We start from the raw sequence: 16,350 nt of genomic DNA, 5'->3' as shown, positions 1-16,350 counted from the left end.
AATTAATAATTTTATTTAAAAACTATAATGTATTATGCCTTGTTACTTTCTGAAAACAATACTTAAAGAGGTGGTTACTACTAAGATATTGCTGATCTATCTCAGATAGGCCATCAATGTTATGTATTAGATTGGTGGCGGTCCGACTCGTGGCACCCACACTGATCAGCTGTTCTCAGCTCCGGTGGATGTAAACACTTGACCAAGCTGTACTGTTTAACCCCTTAAGGACCGAGCCACTTTGTAGGTTAATGACCAGGCCAATTTTTTTAATTCTGACCACTGTCACTTTATGAGGTAATAACTCTGGAACGCTTCAACGGATCCCCCTGATTCTGAGATTGTTTTTTTGTGACATATTGTACTTCATGATAGTGGGAAAATTTCTTCAACATGACTTGTGTTTATTTGTGAAAAAAATGGAAATTTGGCGAAGATTTAGCAATTTTTAAACTTTGAATTTTTATGCCCTTAAATCAGATAGATTTGTCACACAAAATAGCTAATAAATAACTTTTCCCACATGTGTACTTTATATCAGCACAATTTTGGAACCAAAATTTTTTTGGTAGGAAGTTTTAAGGGTTAAAAGTTGACCAGCGATTTCTCATTTTTGCAACAAAATATACAAAACCATTTTTTAGGTACTTTGAGGGGGCTATATGACAGAAAATACCCAAAAGTGACACCATTCTAGAAACTGCACCCCTCAAGGTGCTCAAAACACACTCAAGAAGTTTATTAACCCTTCGAGTGCTTCACAGGAACTGAAACAATGTGGAAGGAAAAAATTAACATTCAACTTTTTTCACAAAAATGTTACTTTAGACCCATATTTTTATTTTCACAAAGGTATCAGGAGAAAATGGACCCCCAAATTTGTTGTGCAATTTCTTCTGAGTACGCCAATACCCCATATGTGGGAGAATACCATTGTTTGGGTGCACGGCAGGGCTCGGATGGCAAGGAGCACTGTTTGACTTTTTGAATGCAAAATTGTCTGGAATCGAGAGCGGACGCCATATTGAATTTGGAGAACCACTTATGTGCATAAACAGTGGAAACATACCACAAGTGACACCATTTTGGAAACTAGACCCCTCAAGGAACATATTTAGATGTGTGGTGAACACCTTGAACCCCCAGGTGCTTCACAGAAGTTTATAACGTAGAAATGTGAAAATAAAAAATATTTTTTTTTCCACAAAAATGATCTTTTAGTTCCAAATTTTTTATTTTCACAAGGGTAACAGGAGAAAATGGACCTCAAAATTTGTTGTGCAATTACTCCTGAGTACGTCAATACACAATGTGTGGTCGAAAACTACTTTTGAGGCACAGTGCAAAGCTCAGAAGGGAAGAAGCGCCATATTGGAGTGCAAATTTAGCTTGAATGGTTTGATGGTGCCATGTCACATTGGCAGAGTCCCTCAGGTGCCAAAACAGCAGAATCCCCCATAAGTGACCCCATTTTACAAACTACACCTCTCAGTGAATTTATCTAAGGGTGCAGTGATCATATTGACATCACAGATGTGTCACAGAATTTTATACCATTGGGAAGTGAAGAAAAAATAATTACATTTTTACCACAAATATTTTGTTTTAGACCCAGATTTTACATTTTAACATGGGGTAAAAAAAAATGGCACCAAAATGTGTCACACAATTTCTGCTGAAAGTGGTAATACCTCACATGTTGTTGTCCATACTGCTTAGCCACACGGTAAGACTCGGGAGGGAAGGAGCGCTATTTTCCTGCTGGAGCGCAGATTTTCCTAGAATAGTTTGCAGACCCCATATACAGAGCTACTAAGTGCTAGAAGAGCAGAAGCCACCCCCCCTTCAAGTGACCCCATTTTGGAAATCATACCCCTGCCAAACATGTGGACGCTAAATGTGGTTTAGACACATTGTGGGGCTCAGAAGGGAGGGGGGATTTGAATTTGGGAGTGCAGAATTTGCTGAATCTCTTTTGGGGGGGCGAGGAGCCATTTCGCTTTCCCAGAGCCTTTGTACTACCAGTAACGTGGAAGCCCCCTATATTTCCATTAACAAATGACAGACCTGAGTGGGGGCTTTTTGTGTGAAGCTTTTATTGGGAACATTTTGCATAACATTTTCGATCACAGTTATCCTGCGCTCTATGCTGAGCACTTACTTTGGGGTTTACATCTAAATCTCCAAATGACGTGATTCAGATGAAACTCCCAAGGGATCCAATCACTATAATGAGATGAGGCAGCAGAGTTACTCTGGACTCCGACTGGCTTCTGTTCAGCATTGTCCTTTTCAGAGGTTCACAAAACTGTGGCTGACCACGCTTTTATCTACGCCTAAAAAGACGCACACCACCGAATCATAGGTCAGTCGGCGTCCACAGTGCCTCCATCTGCTTCATTACAGGGAATCGTCGCCTGGGGGTTCCGTCTGAATCACTTATTTTAGAGATTTACACGGAAACCCTGGTATAAGCACTCAGCGCAGAGTGCAAGATAAATGTGAGCAGAGCCTTACTGCGATCTTAGGGAGGCAGAATGAAAAAATCAACAGCAGGTGAAGAATTGGTTTTATTTATCTTTTACGCCATTCCTCGTGCAGTATAAGAGATTAGACGACTTTATTCTTCGGGTCGGTGAGATTACAGCGATGCCAGATTCATATCGGGTTTTTATGTTTGGCAGCTGTCACACACTAAAAAAACGCTTTTTTTTTGCAAAGAATAGTTTTTGCATCGCCATATTTTGAGAGCTATAATTTTTCTATATTTCGGCCGACAGAGGTATATAAAGGCTTGTTTTTTGCGGGACACGTTGACCTTTTTATTGGTTCCATTTTCGGGTACATGACACTTTTTGATCGCTTTCTATTCCGATTTTTGGGAGGCAGAATAAACAAAAACCAACAATTCAGGAATTGTTTTTTTTTTGTGTTTTGTTTGTTTTTTATGCCATTCTGCGTGTGGTAAAATTGATATGGCAGCTTTATTCTTTGGGTCAGTATGATTACAGCGATACCTCATTTATGTCATTTTTTGGATGTTTTTGCGCTTTTACATAATAAAAACTTTAATAGAAAAAATAGTTATCTTTGCATCACTTTATTCTGAGAGCCATAACTTTTTTATTTTTTCGCTTGATGGAGCTGTATGGCGGCTTGTTTTTTGCGGGACAAGATGACGTTTTCAGCAGTACCATTTTTATTTACATTCGTCTTTTTGATCGTGTTTTATTCCACTTTATTCTAGCGGTATGATGAAAAGGAATAGTTTCCCATGTTTTTTTTTTCTTTTTATGCCGTTCACTGAAGGGTTAACTAGTGTGACACATTTAAAGATCGGGTCGTTCCGGATGCGGCGATACTAAATATGTTTCCTTTTTTATTTTTTTTTACATAAAAATGTGTATTTATTAGTGTAATATATTTTATTATTTTTTAACTTTTTTGTTTTAGATTTTTACAATTTTTTTTTTAAATTTTTTGGTAAACTTCTTTACTTAGTCCCTCTATGGGACTTTCACTTTATTCCCTCTTTCCACAAGTATAATGTATTGCAATGCATTAACATTGCAATACAATATACCTATAGTGAAAGCTCCTGAGAACATGCTGTGAGCATGGTCTCAGAAGCCTTCCTTAGCTTGGTAACCTGGGGGTCGTCATGATGACCCCAGGTCACCATGGCAACGGTCGGGCCCCCACGATGACATCGCAGGGGCGCCGATCTAAAGGCAGAGGGAGCTCCCAGCCCTCTGTCGGCCTCCTGAACGCTGCGAGGGAGTTAACAGCTAGGGGCAGCGCTGACACTGGCTGTTTAGTGCTGGAGCTCAGCCACTGGCAGCGCTGAGCTCCGGCACTGATCGGGCAGGAGACGCTGATATTTCAGCGTCTCCTGCGTAATCGTGCAGTGATCGGTCAGTCAGACTGACTGATCACAGCAATCTGGGTGCGGGGACCACCGGCATGGGTCCCTGCACCCCTTCTAGTACCGCTCAGCTGTCTGTCTCACGCAGTGACAGTTTAAATGCATGACGGGGATAACCCGTCATGGTGCGCGAACTACAATCCTGCCATGACGGGTTATCCCCGTCATTGGGTGTTAAGGGGTTAAATCCACAACTGTTTATATCTGGGAGAAGGTGGAACTGAGAACATTTGATCAGAGGGGGTGTCGAGTGTCAGACCCCCATTCATCTGATACTGATGACCTATCCTAAGGGATCATGAATATCATAGGAGTGAAACACCCCTTTAATGGAACTGTCATACTCTTCTTTAACATCAAAGAGTGATGTTTTAACATTAAATCAACAGTCTTTTTGAACTAGTCTGCAGGGAATCATGTTTGGCTACTATATGTTATTCCAAAATGAAACCATTTATTTCAACATAGATGACATGGCAAAATAGTAATAAAAAATATTTTAAATAAATTCTGTAACGATAATGCCCCATATTACCTTATCTCCAAGTGGCCCAGTGGCCCCTGGATAACCTCTTTCACCCTTGTCTCCTTTACGACCTGGTAATCCTTCTATTCCAATAAGTCCTGGTGGTCCTGAGACACCCTGATTGCCAAGTAATCCTGGTTGCCCCTACATAAGAAGGATATATAAAGTATATTAATAGTACATAGAGTCACATGTTGTCTAAAATGGTTTTATTCTGATATTGCAGATTTGCAGATGAACATGACTGCAGATTGAGTCTGTAGATTGCCCTACAATTGAGCAAAGTTATACTGAAACAGGTAGCATTTAATAAACTCTATAAATCACCTTGTTTAAGCTATATATCTCATTTTCTTTCTTTGTTTCATTTTCTCTTTCTTCTCAAAGATCATTTAAACTGTGAATTTCAGTTTGTTTATAATTATGCACTTACAATTAGTTTTATACTATTTTTAATGACTAACAAAATAGTGCCAATTATGCAACATAAGTATTACTATTGCAGTATAAATTTCTTACGACAGATGGCAATCTAACATAACAGTGCTCAAGCCACGTAACTTCTGTATATATCAATACACTCATTTTGTGAGAAGAATGGTACACATTTGGGAAAAGGCTTTGTTATTTTAAAACTAAAAAACAGGTATCTTTAGTATTGTTTAAAAAATAACAACAATGGAGGAAACCCTTGTACATACCGTTAATAAAAAACATCTGTTATGTGAATTATGGAGAAAATTAAGTGGCGCATCAATACTGAGCCTGTAGATAGGGGTATATAGCCTTTTATGAAACTGTTCTTAAAAATGAAAAATAAAAACAGACTATCACCCTTACTATAATGTGTTTCCTTAGACTTTTCTTGCTTAATGACAAGTGTCTTCATTTTATAGAGTACAAAGTTTCCCACAACAGAACAATACAAGGCTTTGAGTACATAAATGGTATTACAAGTATAAAATGACAAGTGACAACTTTCCTGGTTTTTAAGGCCTCCATAGACATTATATTAAAGAAGTTGTCCACTACTTATCCAGCACCCCCGGCTATCAGCTGTTATCGGTGTTGGCGGCGGTGGCCGTCGGCTGGAAGTACTTGCTTGCTGAGCTGTGGCCGCTGCGGGGTAGTACCCATCTGCCACCTATTCAATTCAATAGAAGGTGGATGTGTAGTACCCCCTAATGGAACCCAATGAAAGGAGTTCGGTGGTATTTATTATACTTGTGTCTTCTAATGTGGAAGAGGGGCATTTCCCCCCCCTGCAGTTAAATTCCTGTGCACAACAGTATAATCAGTGAACATACACAATACAACTTGTTTTACAAACAAATTTCAAGTTAGAGTGTGTTTTTCTGCGCATCCTTTCTCACTGGTGGATCAGACAATCGCTTATTTCCACTTCCCTGACAATATAATTTTCACTGGAGTTTCGATTTTAAAAGGGTGCCCAACTAGTCAGACAACCCTTTCTTAAATATTATATTAAACAATGTAAAATAAAAATACTCATCTCCCGTACCAGCGTCATTCCAGTGATGTTGGCGCCTTGTCTCCTGAGGCTCACTCTATATTGTTCTGCCATGTGAGCCCTACAGCCAACCAGTGGCCACTTTTGAGCTACTGTGTTCTCACATCATTTGGACAAACCTCAGATATCCAAAAGAAGTGAAGATGAAGCAGCCCTGATTGGCTGCAGGGCTCACCTGACGCAGACATCACTGGAATGGCGCCGGTATTGGTGGTCAGTATAGGGTATTTTTATTTTACATTGAAGAATATAGTATTTAAGAAAGGTTGTCTGAGTAGTGGACAACCCCTTTAATAGGAAACTACGGTGAAAACTATATTGTCAGGGAAATGGAAGTATGCAGCTGCCTAATCCACCATTGAGAAATGAGGGGTACAAACACACTCTAACTTCAAATTTGTTTTAAGTAACAAAAAGAGACGCCTTCTTCAGTACCTAAAAGCAGTTAGCACATTGTGCTCATACTTTCGCGAGAACACACTCCATGTCTGTGACGTAAGTGTACAGGAAAAATAAAGCAATAAAAAGCTTGTTCTTTCAATTAGTTAGATGCTAAGTGTTACTTGCTAACAGATGCCCTTATTTAAATCAATTTGTTCCTATAACAGATGCTTTTAATGTAATTTTTGTGAAAATCCCCAAATTATCATTTTCAAAATACTTTTTCGGCTTGCTCTGTAAATTAACTATTTTATCTAGGCTTCTAAATGTTTTAGAGTAACCATAGTTTTTTTTTTATTTCATAAAGCAATAGTGCACATGAAAATAAGCAACTTTGTAATATATGTTACTAGAGACTAAAATTACGGGGAACCCCACGCCAATTTTTTTTTTTAATAAATCCTTTATTTTAACACTAAATGACAAGTACAGTAACCAACACTGTCACTGTACTTATTATATATGTGACTGACATGTTTCTATCTATCTTATCTATGTGTGATGCTCTATTCTTTCTATTCTAAATTGTCGGGTACCGGTGTATGCCGCTGATGAATTGCCGGCCGGCTTTTTTAAAGAGACGGGTGCATGAAAATTGGAGGGCACTAGTGTGTTCCAAGTGCCCTGCTATGTTTTTCATGCACCCTCCTATATACCCTGCCTGCCTGTCTGCCTATATATTCTGCCTGCCCGATGTTTAATTGAGCACTGTTCCCATCGATTTGGGCAATTTTGTACGCTCCCTGCTCCCCCGCCGCCTCCCATCCCGATCCTAAGTTAGGACCGGGCGGGGAGCGAAGCACCAGGGAGCGTACATCAGGGAGCGGGGAGCGCAGCACCGAACGGGAAAGCCGGCGGTGAAGTCTTTTCACTGCCGGGTTCCCCGCCCGGGTCCTTTGCTCCCTGCTCCCTGGTGCTGCGCTCCCCGCCCGGTCCTAACTTAGTATCAGGATGGGAGGCGCCAGGGGAGCAGAGGATCGGGATGGGAGGCTGCGGGGAAGCGAGTATGGGGTGAGTGATTGCTTTTTACTGCCGGCTTTTAAAGAATCATGCACCCATTTCAGCCTTTTCCTCAGCCCCCAGACCACCTTATAGGCTCTAACAGACACTTACTCCTCGGCTTACTCGCTTTTCCCATTGACTTACATTGGACTCGCTACTCGTAACGAGTACCCGAGTATTGGGACCTACTCGTTACGAGTATAGCGAGTCCGATTATTTCACTACTCGCTCATCCCTAAAATTATATAAAGAAAAGGTTAAAGCATTCTTGTCATTTCATCCAAACATAAGTAAAAGCATGGTCTTGCTGTTCTCATCTTCCACAAGCTAAAACTGCTTCTAATGAGCAAATCAGTCTAATATATCCTGATTATCATATTTTGTAACTTGCCATCCACTCTTTTGAGTGGGCAGATAGCCTTATGAACATTCTTCCAGCACTATAGGTGCTACACCTTAGCTTTGCCTCATTTCTTAAAATGTATTGTACCTGACATTGTCTAATGGCCTAGCTACCCTCAACTGAAAGCCTGTCTCTCTGTAATGCCTGTATGCAGTTGGTCAGACAGGAGAGTAATAACTAAGAACATAGAGGACAAAGAAACACTTTATATAAACTGCCTCGGTGTCTCTGCTGCTAGAGGATTACAGAAGACAGAAGGTTACACAAAGGGAAGACACCTAGGTGTTTGCACTTTTAAGTGAGTTTTCAGACTTAAAACATCATTCTAAATAAGTAATAAAGGGCTTAATAATTTTATTAGTTACTGCATTGGCCCTCAGAGGAATCTATCTTCATTAAAATGAGAGTAACTATTTACAAAATAAAAAATTCACAATATTTATTCTAGAAAAGTATTCAAAAGACCAATGTCATACCCTGTCATACTGTACATGTAGTTATCCTCCAGCTGAATCTTATCTGATAATTCCACCAAATATAAGGCCAAAAACTTTCTGGCTTCCCATCAATCACAGGAAAATATTTGTATTACTCTATGTTCCAATGTAAATACAACTATCACTAGGTCATCATTCAGGTACGTAGCTCCTCCACATATTATACAATGTTCAGCTCCTGTCATCAGATCAAGCTTCAGTGTCACCCTAATAGTAATCTCTGTGTAGTTGTATCCAAATGCTTCATATACGCCAATTTGTATAGTTTTGAAACTCTTACAAATTTGTGTACATCACTGGCACTGACTGAAAGCAGATTAGAGAAACTTTATCTGTACTGATAAGTGAGCAGAGTTGGACTGAGGCATTCTATGCTGCACCTCATGAAGAAATCACTTCTCGGAGGACTCAGCTATTAGCTGTCAACAAAAATAAACCAAAGTAGATAAGATTAGAAGCTAGTAAGAGACATTTCATACACAGAAACAGAAGAAACATGAAGTGTTAAAGGCTGAGGAACGCCAACTGGGTCATTTATTCTACCAAAGTTGGAAGTAATAGTCTAAACCTAAAAAAATGACAATATTACTCATAACATTAATATACGGAAACAAACTGTCTAACTGTCAATCACCTAGTGTACGGCGGAGTTCGGCTGAGGGTGGAGATGGGAGCCGAGGTAGCAGAAGTGCTCCGTCCCTCCCAGAGCACATCTAGCCTAATTTGCACATCATTTTTAAAATGGATTTCTTGACCCTACAACAGCGCTGTGTGCCGGGGTGGGCTCCACAGGATACAGCGAAGTCACGAACGAGAAAGACGACTCAAATACAGTTCAACCACTAAACAAATTTTTACTTAAATATGTGAATAAATGTAGAGAAAGGAGAAAGATTCAAAGAGCTTCACAGACACTCAGCCAGAAGGCCGAGACCCTTGTTGTTGTATCACGTGGTACTCTACAATATATGCCAACTGTATTCATTATATCTTTACCTACTGGCATGCCTGGTTAAACTAGCTGTCTATTACCTGTCAGTTCCCTTAAATCGAGAACAATTGAATGGGTGTGGAATATGGACTCACCTGCAGTACAGGGCAACAGCTTGTAATCTAACAATAATTTAACTCTATTCCCCAACCAAACACTTCCCGGCCTTGTTATCATTTCAGTGAACACTGACGAATAATCCTTCTACAACTACACCATGAATAAAAATGCAGCAGCTGCTTAGCCCCCCCCAAAAAATAAACTTTGAAAAACTTAAACAAATATCAAATAACTATAATGTTCCCCAGAAGCTTTCTCCTGGACAAGCTCAGAAGTGGTCTAAAGTCTGTTGTGTACTTTAACTGCACCTAGGTGTAAATTGGAGATTTATAGTAAACATAGAGTCCTTAATCACAAAGAAATAGGTGGCAAAGCAGTGAAACCGGAAATACCAGACGCTGATCTTGCCAAAAATTGGGGCCTGACACAGTCCATTTGCCTAACTAACTACAGGCTTGTCTCAGTCTTTCGTGCCAAAATATGATAAGGTGCGTGCACGGTTACCCACTCTTACCAACACAGGTCTGATCCAGACAAATACCGATGCATGAGCACGGATGAGGCTCCCCTCCAACAGATGAGCGGTACTGCTGATGACTATGGCTTTACTCCTCAGCAGCATCCAGCACCTGGGCTAGGTTTTGGCCTATTTCTGTCTCTCAGCAGTATTCCTGCTGGCAATCTTTTCCCATCTGATAAGGATCTGGTCACAGGCAAGGTCAGCTTCACTCCGCCGTGGCTCTGGTCCTCAGTAGGATGCTTCTACATGTTAATGTCACTGGACCTCCCTCCGGCATGTCCTCTCTCTGTCCTTCCAACTGCCGCCAAGATGGCCACCCCACTCATTCCTGTGATGCACATCCAACTGTCAACTGTCTTTGAACATGTGTCTGCTGCTGGGCAGACTTGTGCTTAGGAAACAGCGGCCTCTTGTGGCCGAATAACGACATATTAGTCCATGTAAAGCAGTACCACAACATTACTGACAGCAAGCAGGTGATAAACTTATATACAACAGGTACAATGTTTACACATAAGAATACACAGATATGCACATCTATACCCTGCTGGTGAGCCAGGTAGTGCACTGGATGTACAGGGCTCACCATCCATCCCTTTAACCAGGTACATATATCTGCCCATGGGCAATGGGGGCTGTTTCACCATCTCACACCTACATAGTCATGTAATCATTTTTTGAATGATCTGACAGGTTTGCTTTACAGGGGATATATCATCAGCCATGACCTACTCTTTTATTCAAGTTTTGGTAATGGGGAATTATGCAAATTGCCTCTTCAGAGAGAAAGAGTACTTGAACTCTATAGTGCCACCTACTAAAAGTAGCAATCTTACAAGTCACTATCGACCCTTTGACAAGTCGTGCAATATGACTTAGGATAAAAGCCAAATCAGAATCTCAATCTGTAGACACGGTGTTTCAGGCTGTTGGCCCTTGTCAGTGCAAAGTATGAGATCTGATTTGGCTGGGTGAGAGGCTCTGGACTGAGGTCTAAAGGGTAAAGTTTCACCTTGTGGAGAGTGACAAACCGGCTCTGGCATGCCAAGGTAAGGAGGCTTATTTGCTGTGCAATGCTCCCCTGGGAAATTTAATATGCAAATTGCCTCTTCAGAGAAAAAGAAGATTTGAACTCTATAGTGCCACCTATTGGAAGCAGCAATCCTACAAGTCACAATCGACCCTTTAACGAGTCTTGCAATATGACTTAGGATAATAGCCAAATCAGAATATCAATTTGCAGACACGGTGTTTCGGGCTATTGGCCCTCGTCAGTGCAAATCCATCTGCAAATTGAGATTCTGATTTGGTTATTACCCTAATTCATATTGCAAGACTCGTTAAAGGGTCGATTGTGACTTGTAGGATTGCTGCTTCCAATAGGTTTCGCTATAGAGTTCAAGTCCTCTTTCTCTCTGAAGAGACCATTTGCATATTAAAATTCCCAGAGGAGCATTGCACAGCGAATAAGCCTCCTTACCTGGGCATACCAGAGCCGGTATGTCATTCTCCACAAGGAGAAAAGTTACCTGGTAGAGGGGAGAAATTCATCATAAGGGCAAGTCAGTTTTATTTGTGGCTGTGTTGCCTTTATTTGGCACATCTTTAGTTATATAATTTTGGTCTAGAGCCGTCCTGCTAGAGTGAAATTGACAACTTTTTTAGGCATTTTTAAAAGTAATAATTCTTAAATCTTAGACTTGTTTGCATAGACAACCACATCCATTTCCAACCCACTACTTAAAAATGGCGAGAATGGCATAAAATTGCAAAAAAGCACAGATTTTTGCACAAAAACAACATGAGACAAAATTAGCAAATTCTTGATGAACTCGTGTAACCTTGATTAATTCATAATTTCCCCAATGTGTGTTAAACATGTTTTTTTCAAAGGTTTAATTTTTAAATTTACAACTATCAGTACCATTTAAAAAAAATAATCTAAAATATTGCAATTTTCACGGTTTCCTCTTAGTCTCATATTGGGCAGATACTACCTGTTCTGTAAAGATCAATTTTCAGTAGTCATATCAGTATCATCACAGACAGGATTATAATGAAAAGTTTGACCTAAATATACGGTAGTTAATATAGGATCCGCCATTCACAATTGTTGCAACTCACCATCTCTACCATCCTGCACAGTAATTCTACACAGGTCACCCCTAGAAAATTCATAGTCAATGAACATCTCCAGACTATGGGTTTCTATGGTATCCATGTAGGTGCCATAAAACATATCTCTAAAAGTTATTAAAGGGAACCTTTCAGTAGGATTAACCCTCCTAAGCAGTCTATATGGGCATGTAAGTTATAGGAAGTTGAATAAAATGATACCTTGTCATCTGCTAACCGATGTCTTATTCCAGAGAAATCCACTTTTTTTTATATGTAAATAGGCTGCTCGGGGCAATGGGTTGGACACTGATATGAATGGGAATCTGCCTTATAAAAGGGGCATTTCTAGTGTGAGAAATGTAACTAACACAGAACAGTAGAACAGAACTTTGTCTTCTTACAAACACGTTAGAAGCTGCAGCTCTCACAGCTTTGCCGTATTGCAACAATATTGCAGCAGTGGCTGCCTGTGAGATGGAAGCTGAAGCTGAGAGGAACCTGTAGATGTGTCAGTTATAATAACACACAACTCTGCAGTGAGATCCGGAGAGCACAGAGCGGCCATTACACATCACACTGCTAACTCCTCCTTTCATTTAAAATAGGCCCTGGAGGCAGATTCTCATGCAGATCTGTGTCCTATCCATAGTCTGGAACAGCTATTTTATATACAGTATAAGAAAAACATGAATATCTGAAATAAAACATCAAAGTATTGCAATGACACAACTGTTGATGCTATACAGTATACAGTGGTGGCCAAAAGTATTGGCACCCCTGCAATTCTGTCAGATTTTCTTCCTGAAAATGATTGCAGTCACAAATTCTTTGGTATTATTATCTTCATTTAATTTGTCTTCAAAGAAAAAACACAAAAAGAATTGTCCTAAAGCCAAATTGGATATAATTCCACACCAAACCTAAAAAAGGGGGTGGACAAAAGTATTGGCACTGTTTGAAAAATCATGTGATGCTTCTCTAATTCGTGTAATTAACAGCACCTGTAACTTACCTGTGGCACCTAACAGGTGTTGGCAATAACTAAATCACACTTGCAGCCAGTTAACATGGATTAAACTTGACTCAACCTCTGTCCTGTGTCCTTGTGTGTACCACATTGAACATGGAGAAAAGAAAGAAGACCAAAGAACTGTCTGAGGACTTGAGAAACCAAATTGTGAGGAAGCATGAGCAATCTCAAGGCTACAAGTCCATCTCCAAAGACCTAAATGTTCCTGTGTCTTCCGTGCGCAGTGTCATCAAGAAGTTTAAAGCCCATAGCACTGTGGCTAACCTCCCTAGATGTGGACGGAAAAGAAAAATTGATGAGAGATTTCAACGCAAGATTGTGCGGATGGTGGATAAAGAACCTCGACTAACATCCAAACAAGTTCAAGCTGCCCTGCAGTCCGAGGGTACAACAGTGTCAACCCATACTATCCGTCGGCGTCTGAATGAAAAAGGACTGTATGGTAGGATACCCAGGAAGACCCCACTTCTTACCCCGAGACATAAAAAAGCCAGGCTGGAGTTTGCCAAAACTTACCTGAGAAAGCCTAAAACGTTTTTGAAGAATGTTCTCTGGTCAGATGAGACAAAAGTAGAGCTTTTTGGGAAAAAGCATCAACATAGAGTGTACAGGAAAAAAAAAGAGGCGTTCAAAGAAAAGAACACGGTCCCTACAGTCAAACATGGCGGAGGTTCCCTGATGTTTTGGGGTTGCTTTGCTGCCTCTGGCACTGGACTGCTTGACCGTGTGCATGGCATTATGAAGTCTGAAGATTACCAACAAATTTTGCAGCATAATGTAGGGCCCAGTGTGAGAAAGCTGGGTCTCCCTCAGAGGTCATGGTTCTTCCAGCAGGACAATGACCCAAAACACACTTCCAAAAGCACTATAAAATGGTTTGAGAGAAAGCACTGGAGACTTCTAAGGTGGCCAGCAATGAGTCCAGACCTGAATCCCATAGAACACCTGTGGAGAGATCTCAAAATGGCAGTATGGAGAAGGCACCCTACAAATATCAGGGACCTGGAGCAGTTTGCCAAAGAAGAATGGTCTACAATTCCAGCAGAGCATTGTAAGAAACTCATTGATGGTTACCGGAAGCGGTTGTTCACAGTTATTTTGGCTTAAGGTTGTGCAACCAAGGATTAGGCTGAGGGTGGCAATACTTTTGTCTGGCCCATTTTTGGAGTTTTGTGTGAAATGATCAATGATTTGTTTTTTGCTTCATTCTCTTTTGTGTTTTTTCCTTGCAAGCAAATTAAATGAAGATAATAATACCAAAGAATTTGTGATTGCAATAATTTTCAGGAAGAAACTGAGTATTATCTGACAGAATTGCAGGGGTGCCAATACTTTTGGCCACCACTGTATGTGTTAATCACTACACTTTGTTTCTGACACATTAGCTCATAGAAATTGAGAATTCACCTCTGTCTAAAAGGTGCATATTATTTTGTTACGTGGACGATTTTCTGTACATCTATGATAGGGATTGTATAAGATTAGAAAAATGAATGTGAGTGAGCTGTAATCATTGGTAGGAGAGGCGCTGTTTCTGAAAGAAAGCAGCCATGTTTTTCAAGACTCATACACACCCTTCAAAGCCAATTTAAATGCAACAATTATAGGTTGGTTCTGCTCACATTACCCTTTTCAATTTTATGTTGGAGGTTTCAGTTTTTTTGATAATAAGAATAGTGTCATTTGCAGTGCAGTTTTTGCTGTCAAAAATACCCAGACCCAGTGGGAAACCAAAAACAGATCCAGCATCTGTTATGCCCAAAGGCCAAGACTGAAATGCGAATGAAGCATAAGATTCTTCTGAAAAAAGTTCACCTGAATATAAAAATTGTTGATTAGTGTAAAAAAATTCTCTTGACTCCTTCCCGACATGTATGGTACATATTTGTCACAGCAAATGGTAGTCATTAAATGTTAAGACCACCGTAATCATTACACTAAAGTTAGTCAAACCTGCCAATGTTGGCGGGATTGGCCAACAGACTAAAGTGTATGAGGGCCTCGCAATTCTTCCCCAACAGATGATGTTGAGAGAGATAAGGGTCAGGCAGGTAGAACTGTTGATTTTTGCTCTTCAGGAGGTAACTTGCTTACATAGCTGACTTGCAGAGACTTTTTCCATTCTCCCTATTGACAGGACATGTGACAAATGTCCATGTGTGTGGATGAGTCAGGACAGATGGCTGACAGCTGAATGAGTATTCGGCTGTAAGCTATTGTATGTGTGTGACCAGCCTCATTCGGAATCTCCAAATTTCCCATTACCATTCATAAAACCTCCAATTTATAAGTAGATGTAAATCATAGAAAGATTATGGCATATCCATTTGTTATACCATACAAAGAAATGTGAGATTTATTTGCCACAGGAGCTCCAGGGTATCTCTTGCACAATCTTACACCTGTTTGGAAGACGCAAATTTCAGTAACACACTGAGAAATGTGTTCAGCCAAACCAATAGTTCAGTAGTAGTGTGTGGGAGGGTTCTCACAAAGCATCCAGCAGATGTTTTGTGTCAGCAGGCGTTGGGAGCTCCAAGGGCTACAGTACATCTGTCCTGGGTTTGATATTTGTGAGAACATTCTTTTCTACTAGAAGTGTTCCCTAATGAAATTTTAAACATCGTCAGCGTACAGAATGATAGTGAGCTTCTCAAAATAAGAAATACTCAGATGACTGAGTCACTGCGGATGTGAAATTAGAAAAAATCCCTCTAGGAAAATGGAAACGGAAATGGGATTATTTTGAGGCAAGACTGATTAACCTTTAAAGGAAGATATGTGATGTTCTTGCACTAAGGGAATTCAATGCGGTAAAAGCAATCCTTAATAAATGCAGTCTGGATGAATTCCTTTGACTACTTTAGATCTGAAGATACAAATATCACTCATCACCAGATCAAGTAATGCAATTCCCATGCTAAGTGGGGCAACTTATTGACTTGCTGAACGTCAGCTTCAACCACTCTTTTTCCATTTCTATTTGACATAGTTCTGTCCAACGATCCTTTTAATAAAGCATTTATTACTGACTTATCTCAGTAGACCACACACAACTCTTATACACAGAAGATTGAAAATATGGCTTTGAGCAAAATATCCTGCAGAGTTTGATGTAAAACAACTCCAAACACAACTCCAAACTGAAGAAGCACAATCACAACACAATCACAAGTAAGGTAAAACAACTTTTTGGTGAATTACAGGCACTTTAGACATGATAATTTAATTTGAAGCGATCAATCCATTTTATTCATTAACTCCTTTACACCCCTGGGTGGTTTGCACGTTAATGACCAGGCCAAT

The 16,350-nt window shown here is 40.1% G+C and overlaps 1 protein-coding gene across 1 annotated transcript in view; it reads right to left on the bottom strand.

The window, feature by feature from the left end:
* COL4A2 (collagen type IV alpha 2 chain) overlaps positions 1 to 16,350 on the bottom strand; it is a 268,138-nt gene that overhangs the window by 78,065 nt on the left and 173,723 nt on the right. Inside the window, exon 5 of the mRNA XM_073664347.1 lies at positions 4,461 to 4,595. Coding sequence (XP_073520448.1) covers positions 4,461 to 4,595 — 135 coding nt within the window. The remainder of the gene's footprint in view (positions 1 to 4,460; positions 4,596 to 16,350) is intronic.

Source organism: Phyllobates terribilis, unplaced genomic scaffold, assembly GCF_046119375.1.
Source record: "Phyllobates terribilis strain yellow unplaced genomic scaffold, ASM4611937v1 Scaffold_2__4_contigs__length_985480577, whole genome shotgun sequence".
Classification (NCBI taxonomy): domain Eukaryota; kingdom Metazoa; phylum Chordata; class Amphibia; order Anura; family Dendrobatidae; genus Phyllobates; species Phyllobates terribilis.
Note: the sequence above shows the minus strand (reverse complement) of the source record. Positions and strands in the feature narration are given on the sequence as shown.